Here is a 14,055-nt window from a genome sequence, read left to right on the forward strand (position 1 = left end):
CTGTGTCACCGCATCCCTGTGTCACCGCATCCCTGTGTCACAGCATCCCTGTGTCACCGCATCCCTGTGTCACCGCATCCCTGTGTCACCGCATCCCTGTGTCACCGCATCCCTGTGTCACAGCATCCCTGTGTCACCGCATCCCTGTGTCACCGCATCCCTGTGTCACAGCATCCCTGTGTCACCGCATCCCTGTGTCACCGCATCCCTATGTCACCGCATCCCTGTGTCACAGCATCCCTGTGTCACCGCATCCCTGTGTCACAGCATCCCTGTGTCACCGCATCCCTGTGTCACCGCATCCCTGTGTCACAGCATCCCTGTGTCTCCGCATCCCTGTGTCACAGCATCCCTGTATCACCACATCCCTGTGTCACCGCATCCCTGTGTCACCGCATCCCTGTGTCACAGCATCCCTGTGTCACAGCATCCCTGTGTCACCGCATCCCTGTGTCACCGCATCCCTGTGTCACAGCATCCCTGTGTCACCGCATCCCTGTGTCACCGCATCCCTGTGTCACAGCATCCCTGTGTCACCGCATCCCTGTGTCACCGCATCCCTGTGTCACCGCATCCCTGTGTCACAGCATCCCTGTATCACCTCATCCCTGTGTCACCGCATCCCTGTGTCACCGCATCCCTGTATCGGGTGCTCAGGGGCAGGTTCGGGGTCCCTGGGACAGGTTCAGGGGCTCAGGGGCAGGTTCTGGTTTCCCTGGGGCAGGTTCTGGGTCCCTGGGCAGGTTCTGGGTCCCTGGCTCCGATCTCTCAGCCCCAGTCCCGGGCGGTTCCGGGTCCGTTGGCCCCGGGGTGCGTCCCCGCCCGGTTCCCTCTCGGCCGCGCTCGGTGCTTCCTTCCTGAATGACGACGCCAGCGCCATCCCCTTGTTCCTCCTGCGGCGGCCGGAGCGGGACGGGACGGGACGGACATGGGGCCGGAGCCGCTCCTCCTTCTCTTCGTGCTCCTCTCAGGTCGGTTCCCTCCGGCACCGCTCTCCCCGGAACCGGCGTTTCCCGGTGCCTGACCCCGGTTCCCACCGCAGGAGCCGCGGCTGCGCCGCCGCCTCCTCTCGGGCTCCTGCTCGGCACCGATGGCCCCCTCCGCATCGGCTGCTTCGCCCCGAAGCGCTTCCCCGGTAGCACCTTCGAGCTGCTGGCGGCGGGGTCCCGCGCCCCGGTGCGGAGCATCCCCGCCGAGCCCCACCAGCACACGGTGGAGTTCGCGCTGGACGGCGCCGCCGCCGCCGCCTCCCGCTGCTACTGGTGCCGGTACCGGAGCTACAACGGCAGCGCCTGGGAGACGTCGGAGCTCAGCGAGGGGATCGCGGTGAACGGTGCGGGTCGGGGCCGGGGATGGGGGGGAGGGGAGCCCCGTTTCCGACGGGGCAGCCCCGAAGCAGCGCCCTCGGCGTTCCCTGCCCGCAGGCTCCGGTGATGCCGAGTGCGGGATCCCCGCCGCCGGGACCGAGTCGCCGCTGCCCTGCTCCGAGCCCTGCGGCTCCGCGGCGGCACCGGGGGCCCCGCGGCTCCTCCCGCTGCTCGCCCTGGTGCTGCTGGTGGCGGCCTGAAGGGGCGGGAGCGGGCGGTGCCGGTGCTGGGGAGCCCCCGGGGCCGTCCCGGCCTCTTCCTGCTCCTCCTTCCCCTCCCTCCGCTGCTCCCTTCCCGGCGCGGCCCCGGTCCCGGTGCAATAAAGGTGTCGGTGCCCGTGCAGGACGTGGCTCTGGACCCCCTCGGGCGTCCTTGGCCCCGCTTCGCAATCCCGTTGTCGTGATCCCAGTCGTGGTCCTCAGTCCCGGTTCCTGTTCCTGATCCCTGTCTCCCATCCTGCTTTCCAATCCAGTTCCTGATCCCAGGCATCTTCCCGATCCCATTCCTGCTTCCCAATCCTGGTGCCCATTCATGATCCTGTTCCCGACCCTGGTTCCCAATGCCGGTCTTGATCCTGGTTCCACTCCCAGTCCCGATTGTCATCCCATTCCCGATTCTATTCCTGCTTCCCAATCCTGGTTCTGGTCCATTCCCGGTCCTGGTTGTGATCCCATTCCCGATTCCATTCCTGATCCTGGTTCCCAGTGCTGGTCCTGGTCCCGGTCCCAGTCCCAGTTGTGGTCTCATTCCTGATCTCAGTCCCGTTCTCAGTCCCGGTTGTGATCCCATTCCCGATTCTATTCCTGCTTCCCAGTTCTGATTCCACTCCCATTCCCAGTTCTGGTTGTGATCCCATTCCCGATCCCATTTCCATTCCCAGTCCCGGTTGTGATCCCATTCCTGCTCCCATTCCCAGTCTCATTCCTGGTCTCATTCCCGGTCCTGCTCTCAGTTGTGATCCCATTCCAGATTCCATTCCTGATTTTGCTCCCATTCCCGGTTCTGGTTGTGATTCCATTCCCGATCCTATTCCTGGTCCCAGCTGTGATCCCATTCCCAGTCCCAGTCCCTGTTGTGATCCTATTCCCAGTTTCGCTCCCATTGCCAGTTCTGGTTGTGATCCCATTCCCGATCCCATTCCCAGTCCCCATTCCCGATCCCATTCCCGGTCCCATCTGTGATCCCATTCCCGAATCCCATTCCCGGTCCCCATTCCCGTTCCCGGTCCCAGCTGTGATCCCATTCCCGATCCCATTCCCACTCCCATTCCCGGTCCCAGCTGTGATCCCATTCCCGATCCCATTCCCGGTCCCAGCTGTGATCCCATTCCCGATCCCATTCCCGATCCCATTCCCGGTCCCAGCTGTGATCCCATTCCCGATCCCATTCCCGGTCCCGGCTGTGATCCCATTCCCGGTCCCAGCTGTGATCCCATTCCCGATCCCATTCCCGGTCCCGGCTGTGATCCCATTCCCGGTCCCCCTTCCAGTCCCCATTCCCGCTCCCATTCTCGCGGCCGCCGGCCGGCAGGGGTCGCTGTGCGCGGCGGGGGGCGTGTCCCGGGAGCGGGGGGCGTGTCCGGCGCGCGGCGGCTCAAGATGGCCGCGGTGTCGGTGTTCCCCGGCGTGCGGCTCCTCACGATCGGGGACGCCAATGGCGAGCTCCAGCGGCACCAGGAGCAGCAGCCGCTGCGCCTCGAGGTCCGCACCGGGCCCGACAGCGCCGCCATCGCGCTCCACGGCCGTGAGTGCGGGCGGGGCCGCGGCCCGGACCGGAGGGGGCTTTTGGGGGGGGTGGTCCCTGTGTGGGGTCTGTGAGGGCCTCTGTGGGGCCTGTGGGTGTCAATGGGCGCTGTGTCCGTGAGGGGCTGGGGGGGCCTATGGGGGGTCTGTGTGGGGCCTATGGGGGTCTGGGGGTCTATGGGAGGCGTATGGGGGGTGTGGGTCTATGAGGGGGGTCTATGTGGGGCTCTGTGTGGCTATGAGGGGTCGGAGGGGGTCTGTTACGGGTCTCTGTGTGCCTATGGGGGGTCTATGGGGGGGGCCCGTGTGTGTCTATAGGGGGGTCAATGGGGGACTATGGGGCTCCGTGTGTGTCTACGGGGGGGGTCTTTGGGGGTCTGTGTGTGCCTGTGGGGGGTCTATAGGGGGCCTATGGGGGAGTCCGTGTGTGTCTATGGGGGGGTCCGTGTGTGTCTTTGGGGGGGTCTTTGGGGGGGTCCGTGTGTGTCTATTGGGGGGTCTATGGGAGGGTCTTTGGGGGGGTCTATGGGGGGGGTCCGGGTGTGTCTTTGGGGGGGTCCGTGTGTGTCTTTGGGGGGGTCCGGGTGTGTCTTTGGGGGGGTCCGGGTGTGTCTTTGGGGGGGTCCGGGTGTGTCTTTCGGGGGGTCTATGGGGGGGTCCGTGTGTGTCTTTGGGGGGGTCCGGGTGTGTCTTTCGGGGGGTCTATGGGGGGGTCCGTGTGTGTCTTTGGGGGGGTCTATGGGGGGGTCCGTGTGTGTCTTTGGGGGGGTCCGGGTGTGTCTTTGGGGGGGTCCGGGTGTGTCTTTGGGGGGGTCCGGGTGTGTCTATGGGGCCGCTTCGCTGCCCTCTGGGGCTCCCCCATCCCACCGGCTCCTGCGGGAACTTCCTTCCCGGCCCCCCTTTCCCGGGATCTCCGGCCCCGCGGCTCCTTTGTGTGCGGGGGGGGCCGGGGGCTCCCTCCCCATCCCCTGCATCCGGTGCCTTTTGTGCCGGGGGCCGGAGCTGCCGCCGCTCCCGATCGCGGCCCGGGGCTGCCTTTGTGTGCCCGGAGCTGCCACAAAGAGGCCCCGGATTTGCATTCCCGGGCTCCGTGGCTTTGGCTTTGCCGCCGTTCCCGGCCCCACAAGTGAATGTGTGGGGCGCTGCGGGGGGGGTCTCACGCTCGTGTCCCCCCCCTTCCCCAGCTGAGGACGTCTGCGTGTTCAAGTGCTCGGTGTCCCGCGAGACGGAGTGCAGCCGCGTGGGGAAGCAGTCGTTCATCGTCACCCTGGGCTGCAACAGCGTCCTGCTCCAGTTCGCCACCCCCTCCGGTGCGCACCGGGATGCGGGATGCAGGATGCGGGACCGGGATGCAGGATGTGGGACATGGGATGCGGGATGCGGCACCGGGATGTGGGATGCGGCTCCGGGACATGGGATGCGGGATGCGGGACCGGGATGCGGGATGCGGCACTGGGATGCGGGATGCGGCACCGGGATGCGGGATGTGCCACTGGGATGTGGGATGTGGGATGCGGCACCGGGATGCGGGATGTGCCACTGGGATGCGGCACCGGGATGCGGGATGTGCCACTGGGATGTGGGATGTGCCACTGGGATGCAGGATGTGGGATGCGGCACCGGGATGCGGGATGTGGCACTGGGATGTGGCACCGGGATGCGGGATGTGCCACTGGGATGCGGGATGTGCCACTGGGATGCGGGATGTGCCACTGGGATGTGGGATGCGGGATGCGGCACTGGGATGTGGGATACGGGATGTGGCACTGGGATGCGGCACCGGGATACGGGATGTGGCACTAGGATACGGCACCGGGATGCGGGATGCGGCACCGGGATGCAGGATGCGGGATGTGGGATACGGGATGTGGCACCGGGATGCGGCACCGGGATGCGGGATGCGGCACTGGGACGCGGTTTGAACCCCCCCTCCCTTTTCCCATGTGATTCCGTTGCTCCCCACTCCCAGATTTCTGCTCCTTCTACAACATCCTGAAGAACTGCCGCGGGCACAACACGGAGCGCTCCGTGTTCAGCGAGCGCACCGAGGAGTCCTCGGCCGTGCAGTACTTCCAGGTGGGGCTCGGGGCCGGGGCTGAGCGCGGCGCCGGGGCTGAGCGCGGCGCCGGTGCTGAGCGCGGCGCTGCTCCGTGCCCGCAGTTCTATGGGTACCTGTCGCAGCAGCAGAACATGATGCAGGATTACGTGCGGACGGGCACCTACCAGCGCGCCATCCTGCAGAACCACAGCGACTTCAAGGATAAGGTCTGGGGGGCGCTGGGACCCGGGCAGGATGAGGCTCCTCCGCTGGGTTTCTGGCCTCGGGGTCCTGCTTTGCCGGTGCCTTTTCCTGGGGCTTTAAGAGCCCCCCAGTAGCCCCAAGTACCCCAGCCTGGTGCCATTGGAATGGGATTGGGAAGCAGGAATGGGATCAGGGCCAGGATCGGGAACAGGACCATGAATGGGCACAACCAGGCCTGGGAATGGGACTGGAATCAGGAATGGGACCACAACCGGTGCTGGGAACAGAACCAGGCCCAGCCTTGGGAACCATGATTGGGAATGGGATCATGACTGGGACTGGAGCTGGGATTGGGAACAGGACTGTGAATGGGCACCAGGACTGGGATCAGGAAGATGACTGAGATCAGGGACTGGATTGGAAAGCAGGATGGGAGACTGGGGTTGGGAATGGGATCGGGATGGAGGGACCAGGCTTGGGATCATGACATTGGGATCGGGAAGCAGGATCAGGAACCAGGATCAAGGATGCACAGGGGGGGTCCAGCACCGCATCCTGCACCAGCAGCAACACCTTTATTGCACCGGGACGGGAGCTGAGCTGGGAAGGGAGCACTGGGATGCGGATGAGGGAGCCGGACCCGGCGCTTCCCCATCTCCCCCCCATGTCCCCCCCAGATCGTGCTGGACGTGGGCTGCGGCTCCGGGATCCTCTCCTTCTTCGCGGCGCAAGCGGGCGCCAGGAAGATCTACGCGGTGGAAGCCAGCACCATGGCCCAGCACGCCGAGGTGGGCACCGGGGGCACCGGCGGCACCGCGACGGGGAGCGATCCTCGGTGCCAACCCCCCCCCCCCTTTCCATTGCTCCCCATTGCAGGTGCTGGTGAAGAGCAACAACCTGACGGAGCGCATCGTGGTGATCCCGGGCAAGGTGGAGGAGGTGGCGCTGCCGGAGCAGGTGGACATCATCATCTCGGAGCCCATGGGGTACATGCTCTTCAACGAGCGCATGCTCGAGAGCTACCTCCATGCCAAGAAGTACCTGAAGCCCAGCGGTGAGTGCACGGCCCCAGCACGGCCCCGGCGCCGCTCCCGGCTCTGCCGCATCCCCCCCACCTCCCCATCTGCTCCCCTTGGCCTCCAGGGAACATGTTCCCCACCATCGGCGACGTCCACCTGGCTCCGTTCACCGACGAGCAGCTCTACATGGAGCAGTTCACCAAAGCCAACTTCTGGTGAGCGCCGGGGGGAGCCAGCCCCAGACCAACCCTTCCCTGGACCCCCCCCATCCCCACTGACCCTATTGGCCCCCCCCATCGCAGGTACCAGCCCTCCTTCCACGGCGTGGACCTCTCGGCGCTGCGCGGTGCCGCCGTGGATGAGTACTTCCGGCAGCCCGTGGTGGTGAGTGCACCCCAAAGCCCCCATTGGGTGTTGGGGGGCCCTGGCCATTGACCCCCCCCTTGTCGTCGTCCCCCCCCCCAGGACACCTTCGATATCCGCATTTTAATGGCCAAATCGGTCAAATACACGGTGAACTTCCTGGAGGCCAAGGAGGGCGACTTGCACAGGTTGGTGGTAACGGGAGGGGGGCCCCCCCAAAGCCTTTGGGGGGCCCCCCCATGACCCCCCCGTTGTGCCTCACAGGATAGAAATCCCCTTCAAGTTCCACATGCTGCACTCGGGGCTGGTCCACGGCCTGGCCTTTTGGTTCGATGTCGCCTTCATCGGCTCCATGTACGTGCTGGGGGGGGGGGGCCGGGGGGATCCTTCCTCCTCCTCCTCCTTCTCATCTTCCTCTTCCTTCCCCCCCCCATAGCATGACCGTGTGGCTCTCGACGGCCCCCACCGAGCCGCTGACCCATTGGTACCAGGTCCGGTGCCTCTTCCAGTCGCCGCTGTTTGCCAAAGCCGGGGACACACTCTCAGGGACGTGTCTGCTCATCGCCAACAAGAGGTGGGGTGCGGGGGGGGCCCCATCGCCCCCCCATCCCCATCCCTGTATCCTTACCCCAGCCGCTGGCCCCGTTTGGGTTGTGCCGCGGTCCCTGGGCACCGTGCGCTGGCATCAGGAATAGCTCATGGTGGGGAGGGGGGGGGCCCTGATCCAGTTTGGGCCTGGGGGGACCCAGTTCTGGAGCTGTATTTATAGCTCCTGATGCAGGCAATGAGGACCCAGGTGCTTTGGGGGGGGGGGTTTAGGGGGGTCCCTTCCACACTTGGGGCTCTCACCCCTTGTCCCCCCCCCAGACAGAGCTACGACATCAGCATCGTGGCCCAGGTCGACCAAACCGGCTCCAAGTCCAGCAACCTCCTGGACCTGAAAAACCCCTTCTTCAGGTGGGGGGGGGGCACCAAGAGGGGGGGGGGGTGAGGGGTTAGGGGGGTCCTAGAACCCCCCCATTGCTCACTTCTGCCCCCCCCCATGCAGGTACACGGGCACGACGCCGTCACCCCCCCCCGGCTCCCACTACACGTCCCCATCGGAGAACATGTGGAGCACGGGCAGCACCTACAACATGAGCACGGGCATGGCTGTGGCCGGTGGGTGCCCGGGGGGGGGGCCCCGATGAACACCATGGGGGGGGGGTTAAACCCCACTTTGGGGTCTGACCCCCCCTCTCCTGCCCGCGCAGGGATGCCGGCAGCGTACGACCTGAGCAGCGTCATCGCCGGCGGCTCCAACGTTGGCCACAACAACCTCATCCCCTTAGGTGGGGGTTTGGGGGGGGTCTATGGGGGGGGGGCACAGCACCCCCATATCCACCCTAAACTCACCCCAAATCCGTTCCCCAACCCCCCCGCTTTGGCAGCCAACACCGGCATCGTCAACCACACTCACTCCAGGATGGGCTCCATCATGAGCACCGGCATCGTTCAAGGTACAGCCCCCCCGACACCCCGAAACCCCCCCAAAACCCTCCTCAACCCCCCTAAAAACCTCCTCAAACACCCTAAAACCCTCCTCAGACCTCTTCGAACACCCCAAAACCCTTCTAAATCCTCTTCAAACCCCTCTTCAGACACCCCAGGACCTTCCTTAAACCCACAAAATCTACCTCAACCACCCCAAAACCCCGCAAACACCCCAAAACACCCCAAAGCCTTCCTCAGACCTCCTCAAACACTCCAAAACCTTCCTCAAAGCTACTCAGACACCCCAAAATCCTCCTGAAACACCCCAAAACCCTTCTCAGAACATCCCAAAACACCCCAAAACTGTCTTCAACCCCCCAAACCCCTCTTCAACCCCCCTCAAACCACCCCAAAACCCCCACAACCACCTCAAAACAGCCCAAAACCCTCCTCAAACCTCTTCAAACCCCCCAAACTCCTCCATAAAACACACCAACCCCCCCCCAAACACCCCAAAACCCTCCTCAAACCTCCTCCAACCCTCCAAAACCTTCCTCAAAGCTCCCCAAACACCCAAAATCCTCCTCAAACACCCCAAAACCCTTCTCAGAACACCCCAAACCTCTCTTCAGCACCCCTCAAACCCCCCCAAAACCCTCCTCAAACACCCCAAAACCCTCCTCAAACCTTTTCAAACACCCCAAAACCCTCCTCAAACCTCCTCCAATGCTCCAAAACCCTCCTCAAACACCCCAAAACCCTTCTCAGAACACCCCAAACCCCTCTTCAGCACCCCTCAAACCCCCCCAAACCCCCCCAAAACGCCCCAAAACCCTCCTCAAAGCCCCCAAACCAGCCCCAAATACCCCAACCCCCCCCCCCAACCCCCTCTTCACTCCCTCCACCCCCCCCCTTTAACCCCACACCCCCCCCCCGGTGCCCGCAGGGTCCTCCACGGCGCAAGGGGGCGCTGTCTCCAGCGCCCATTACCCGCTCAACAGCCAGTTCACCATGGGCGGCCCGGCCATCTCCATGGCGTCGCCCATGTCCATCACCACCAACACCATGCACTACGGCAGCTGAGGCTGCGCGACACCGCCGGAACCAAAACGGGGCGGGGGGGGGGGGGGACGACCCCAAAACACCCCCCCCCCTCCCCTCCTTCCTCCTCCTCCCGGACCCGGAGCTTTCGAGGCTCATTTTTGGGGTATTTTGGGGTTTTTTTATTAATGAACGGCCAGAACCGGGCTCCGGGGATGTGGGGGGGAGGAGGGGGGGTGTTCCCCCCACCCCCGTTCCCAAACCCCGGCTCAAGGCCTGAATGTACCAAACGCTCCCGGTTCGGGGGGGGGGCCCGGGGCACCGGAAGGTTCCATGTGTGCCCCCCCCCCCCCCCCGGCCGCCCTCAACGCGGTTTCTCCGTCAGGGGGATGTGGGGACCCTTCCACCCCAGTGCCATGGGGGGGGGCTGGGGGGGAAGCCCCTCGCTGTGGCTCCAGTGCTGAATAAACGGGGGGGCTTGCAAGCATCGAGCCCCAATGGTGTCCGATGGACCCCCCCCCATTGGGAATGGAGACCCCCTCATTGCTCTGGTACCACCCCCTCAGCGCCCTGCGATGGTTCCGCCCGGTCCGCCCCCCCCTTTCGTTCCCCCTTGGCCGTGGTGGTTCCGCCCGGTCCGTCACCGGCTCCGTCCCGCCGGGGTCGCTTCCGGTCATGGCGGCGGCAGCGGCGGTCGGGGCCGGCCGCGGGCTCTGGGCGTGGATGGCGGGAACCCGCCTCGGTGAGGGGGGGCCATGGGGCGGGGAGGGGGCACTTAGGGGGCAACGCAGGCACTTATGGGTCTAGCGGTGGGGGTGGAAATACCTCGGGGCTCCCTGGGGGAACGGGGCCTTTGGGTTCACTTGGGGGGCAGCCGGGCTCTGTGGGTTCACTTGGGGGGCAGCCGGGCTCTGTGGGTTCACCTGGGGGGCAGCCGGGCTCTGTGGGTTCACTTGGGGGGCAGCCGGGCTCTGTGGGTTCACTTGGGGGGCAGCCGGGCTCTGTGGGTTCACTTGGGGGGCAGCCGGGCTCTGTGGGTTCACTTGGGGCGGAACCTGGGACCTTTGGCTTCCCTTGGGGGATAGCTGGGTCCCCTGTGTTCACTTGTGGGGCAGCAGGACCCTTGGTTTCAGTTGGGAGCCACTTATGGGGCAGCCAGGCCCTGCCTTCCCTTACGCGTGGGCCCCGCGCTGCGCAGGGCGCTGGTGCCGGGCGCTGGTGCAGGACTACGCCGCGGCGCTGCGGGAGACGGCTCAGGGCGCGCGGCAGCGCCCGGTGGCATCGGCCCTGGCGGCGGCGGCGCTGAGCGGGGCGGCCGCGTGCGGCGCCTCCGTCCCCAGCGCCGACTCCTTCGAGGCGGCCGCGGTGGAGGCCGCGGGGTCGCTGCTGCTGCTGAGCCCCGGCACGCGCAGCCCCGGGGCCGAGCGCCACGTGCAGCGGGTGCTGCGGCGCCGCGAGGCCGGGCGCCTGCGCTACCGCGACCTCCTGCTGCTCGCCGTGGTCTACGAGGCCCCGCGCGGCGCCGGCGCCCAGCTCTACGCCAGCCGGTGCCGGTACCTGCGGCCGCGGTGGCGCGAGGCCCCCGCCCGCCTGCTGGACGTGGGCTTCTGCGGGCGCTGGTGGCTGCTGCGGCGCCGGCTCCGCGACTGCGACGTCAACGAGGACGAGTTCCTGGCGCTGCCGCCGCGGTTGCGCCGCCTGGAGCCGCGGCAGCTCCGCTCCGAGCACAACGAGAGGCTCTTCATGGAGAAGTTCGAGCCCGTGGTGCTGAGCGCCGAGGACGCCGCGGCGGAGGAGACGGCGTGAGCGGCCCCGGGCCATGGAGCCAAGGGGGTGGGAAGGACTCGGAGAGCGTCAACCATGGCCACCATGGCCCCATGGCACTGCATAGGTTGGGATCCGTCCAATCCACCCGTTCCCAGCACCGCTGAGATCACCGCGGCCCCATGGCACTGCATGGGTTGGGATCCATCCAGCCCAACTGCTCCCAGCACCACCAAGGCCACTGCAGACCCATGGCACTGCATGGGTTGGGATCCATCCACCCCAACCATTGCCAGCACCACCGAGGCCAGCCCAGACCGACAGCACTGCATGGGTTGGGATCCATCCAGCCTAACCATTCCCAGCACCGCCAAGGGCACCGTTGGGTTGGGAACGCTTCCAGGAATGGCGGCTCCAGTACTGCCCTGGTTCCGATGGTGCCGCTCAATGTGGATGAGCTCATCCCCATCTCCAACAGGATGAAGCTCCCCTGTTATCCCGCCGGTTATCCTGTTCTCCTGTTATCCCTTGGGAGCAGGGAGCAGCCCCCTCCTGGCTCCCTTCTCCTGTCAGTGTTAAGGTCCCCATTGCCCAGCACGGGACAATCCCTGCCCTGGGCCTGCAGCTGAATCCTGATGGATTCCAGCCGTGCCGGTGAATGAAGGTCTCGGTAGCTCTGACCCCGTGTCCGGTGTCTGTTGCTCGCCATTTCCCTTTATTCCTCCTCCCTTTCCCTCTATTCCAACCTATTTCCCCCTAGTTCCCTTCATTTCCTCTCATTTCCCTCTTATTTCCACCTATTTTCCTGCATTTTTTCCTATTGCCCCCCATTTCCCTTTATTCTGCCCTATTTCCTTCCTTTTCCCCCCATTTTCCCCCTATTTTCCCACTATTTCCCATTATTTCCCCCATTTCTCTCTATTTTCCTTTTATTTCCCACCATTTCCCCGATTTCTCTCTATTTTCCGTGTATTTCCCATCATTTCCCCCATTTCTCACTATTTTTCCTTTATTTCCCATTATTTTCCTTCGTTTACCCAATTTCTTTCTATTTTCCCTCTATTTCCCATTATTTCACCCCATTTCCCTTCTTTTTCTCTATTTCCCATTATTTCCCCATTTTCTCTGTATTTTTCCTTTATTTCCCATTATTTTCCTTCATTTACTCAATTTCTTTCTGTTTTCCCTGTATTTCCCATTATTTCCCCTCTTTCTCTCTATTTTCCCATTATTTCCCCATTTCTCTCTATTTTCCCTCTATTTCCCATTATTTCCCTGTTTTCCCTTCATTTCCCCCCCGTTTCCCCCATTCCCCCCGCCCCTCCCTCCGCCGCAGTGCCGCTCTCACTGCGCACGCGCGGAGCGGGCGGTGGGGTGTGTGCGAGCGGGCAAATCGCTGGAGCGCGCCTCCCATTGGCCGCCGCGAGCAGAGTGGGCGGGGCTCCATTTCCCTTCTCCCCTCCTCCTATTGGCTATTGCAGCCCCGCCAATGGGTGAAGGGAAGGGGGGCGTGTCCCCCACTGCAGCGAGTGTTGGGAGGGCGCACCTTTCCCTTCCTCTCATTGGCTCGCGCTGTCGGCGCGGGGGTGGGTGGAGCGCTGCTATTGGTCGGGCGGGGAGTGAGGGGCGGGCCGAGGAGCGAGCTGCGCCGCGCACGCGCGCTGGGCGGGCTGCGGCGGGCGCGCGCTCCCTCAGGCGGCTCCGCTGGGTCCTTTGTTCCCCCCCACTGGGCCCGCTCCCGCTCCCGCGGCTCCGGTCCCGGTCCCGGCCGAGCCGAGGGCTCCCCCCCCCCCCCCCCCCCCCGGCGGCGATGGGAGCTGCGAGCGGCTGCCCCGGCGGTGAGCGCGCGGGCCGGGCCGGGGGGGTGCCGGGGGGGGGGGGGGGGGGAGGAAGCTCTGCGCGTCCCCATCGGCCTCTATCGGCATCATCGACCCCCTTGGACCCCCCGATCCCTCCCCGTCACCCCCCCCATTCCTTCTTCCTTCTCCCCCGTTCATGTCTGCGGGGGGGGGGCAGAGACGCCGCATTCCACCCCCCCCATCCAGCCCCTTCCCCATTCCCCCCCCTTTTCCCGGTGCCCCCCCATCCCCATCCTCCCTCCGGGGCTCTCTTTGTCCTGGCCCGACCCCCCCCGAGTTGGTTTTGGGGGGGTGTCCCTGGGGCTCAGCATCCTCTGCCCCCCCCCATCCCATCCCGTTCCCCCCCTCAAAATGAATGGATTTCTCCCCCTTTTTCTGTGGATGCTCCCCAGGGATCCAGCGTCCTCCCAGCACAAAGGCCCGGGGGGGATCCACTGGGATCTGATGGGAAGGGCCCCATCCGGGGGGGGCCATGGAGCAGCACCGGGGGGGTTTTGCTTCTCAGCCCCCCCCCATCCATTCCATTAATGAGGAATGTCCTGGGTTTGGGAGCAGGCATCACCCCGCGGCATCCCCGGGTGCGGGGAGGGGAAAGGCAGCGTTTCCCGGTGCCGCGGGGGGGGGTCCCCGGCATTCCCGGTGTTCCCGATCTGAGGGCGCTGCCGGGGATGGGAATGAGCCCATTGCCAAGGATAATCTCTGTTTTCGTTTCTCAAGATAGGAGCGGGAAGGAGGCGGTAAAGGAGGAGTTTGTGCAGCTTAAAATCCATGTGGTGGGGAAAGATCAGGGTAGAGAAGGAGCAGGATGGGGAAGGAAGGACCAGGATGAAGAAGGAGCAGGATGGGGAGGGATCAGGATGGGGAAGGAGGTTCCTGGGGCCCAGGTTCCATTCCTGGGCTGCTTTTGACCCTGGAAATCTTCCTCTCCAGGACACAGGCGCTGGGATTGAGCCCCCCCGACCTCAGGACGGGATCTCTGGATGCGATATCCCGGGATAAGTGGGTGCCAGGATCCCGGGGTTTCTCATGTGGGGGGGAGGATGCTTGGGAGTAGGGATAAACCCCAGGACAAGAGCAGAGCTTGGGTTGAGTGGGGAACGGGGGGTGGTGGCTCCATTATCCCGGCAGTGACAGCTCCATTATCCCATTGGTGAGAGCTCTGTTATCCCGGCAGTGAGAGCTCTG

At 64.8% G+C, this 14,055-nt stretch overlaps 3 protein-coding genes across 7 annotated transcripts; all 3 read left to right on the top strand.

Moving 5' to 3' along the window:
• Positions 1-6: 6 nt before the first annotated feature.
• LOC308231027 (protein HIDE1) lies at positions 7-1,770 on the top strand. 2 transcript variants are annotated; one of them, XM_080636121.1, is made up of 3 exons: positions 7-971; positions 1,043-1,333; positions 1,425-1,770. In XM_080636121.1, exons 1-3 carry the CDS (start codon positions 929-931, stop codon positions 1,565-1,567), a joined length of 477 nt encoding a protein of 158 aa, XP_080492247.1. In that variant the 5' UTR covers positions 7-928; the 3' UTR covers positions 1,568-1,770. The 2 variants fall into 2 exon arrangements, with proteins under 2 accessions (XP_080492247.1, XP_080492246.1); XM_080636120.1 differs by having other exon boundaries at positions 7-1,333.
• A 1,195-nt stretch (positions 1,771-2,965) lies between these two features.
• CARM1 (coactivator associated arginine methyltransferase 1) lies at positions 2,966-9,363 on the top strand (the record flags this gene model as incomplete). Of its 4 annotated transcripts, XM_080636114.1 has the most annotated exons (16): positions 2,966-3,110; positions 4,294-4,419; positions 5,079-5,185; positions 5,270-5,374; positions 6,029-6,139; positions 6,228-6,405; positions 6,495-6,585; positions 6,673-6,754; positions 6,836-6,921; positions 6,998-7,087; positions 7,170-7,307; positions 7,601-7,690; positions 7,782-7,894; positions 7,987-8,064; positions 8,164-8,232; positions 9,153-9,363. In XM_080636114.1, 16 exons carry the CDS (start codon positions 2,966-2,968, stop codon positions 9,287-9,289), a joined length of 1,746 nt encoding a protein of 581 aa, XP_080492240.1. In that variant the 3' UTR covers positions 9,290-9,363. The 4 variants fall into 4 exon arrangements, 3 of the variants coding, with proteins under 3 accessions (XP_080492240.1, XP_080492238.1, XP_080492239.1); XM_080636112.1 differs by lacking the exon at positions 2,966-3,110 and having other exon boundaries at positions 3,916-4,419; XM_080636113.1 differs by lacking the exon at positions 2,966-3,110 and having other exon boundaries at positions 3,916-4,419; positions 5,294-5,374.
• A 342-nt stretch (positions 9,364-9,705) lies between these two features.
• Positions 9,706-11,185, top strand: TIMM29 (translocase of inner mitochondrial membrane 29). The gene is made up of 2 exons (XM_080636119.1): positions 9,706-9,989; positions 10,446-11,185. Exons 1-2 carry the CDS (start codon positions 9,755-9,757, stop codon positions 11,051-11,053), a joined length of 843 nt encoding a protein of 280 aa, XP_080492245.1. The 5' UTR covers positions 9,706-9,754; the 3' UTR covers positions 11,054-11,185.
• Positions 11,186-14,055: the final 2,870 nt, after the last annotated feature.

Source organism: Psittacula echo (genome assembly GCF_963264785.1).
Source record: "Psittacula echo genome assembly, chromosome: 30".
Lineage (NCBI taxonomy): Eukaryota > Metazoa > Chordata > Aves > Psittaciformes > Psittacidae > Psittacula > Psittacula echo.

What these genes read in the sequence shown, in the direction of transcription:
- TIMM29 (XM_080636119.1), top strand. Translation starts at nt 9,755, where the DNA reads ATGGACCCCCCCCCATTGGGAATGGAGACCCCCTCATTGCTCTGGTAC. An exon ending in GATGGCGGGAACCCGCCTCG is followed by an intron (nt 9,990 to 10,445) that starts GTGAGGGGGGGC and finishes CGCGCTGCGCAG; the next exon opens with GGCGCTGGTGCCGGGCGCTG.
- LOC308231027 (XM_080636120.1), top strand. Translation starts at nt 862, where the DNA reads ATGACGACGCCAGCGCCATCCCCTTGTTCCTCCTGCGGCGGCCGGAGC. An exon ending in CGAGGGGATCGCGGTGAACG is followed by an intron (nt 1,334 to 1,424) that starts GTGCGGGTCGGG and finishes CCCTGCCCGCAG; the next exon opens with GCTCCGGTGATGCCGAGTGC.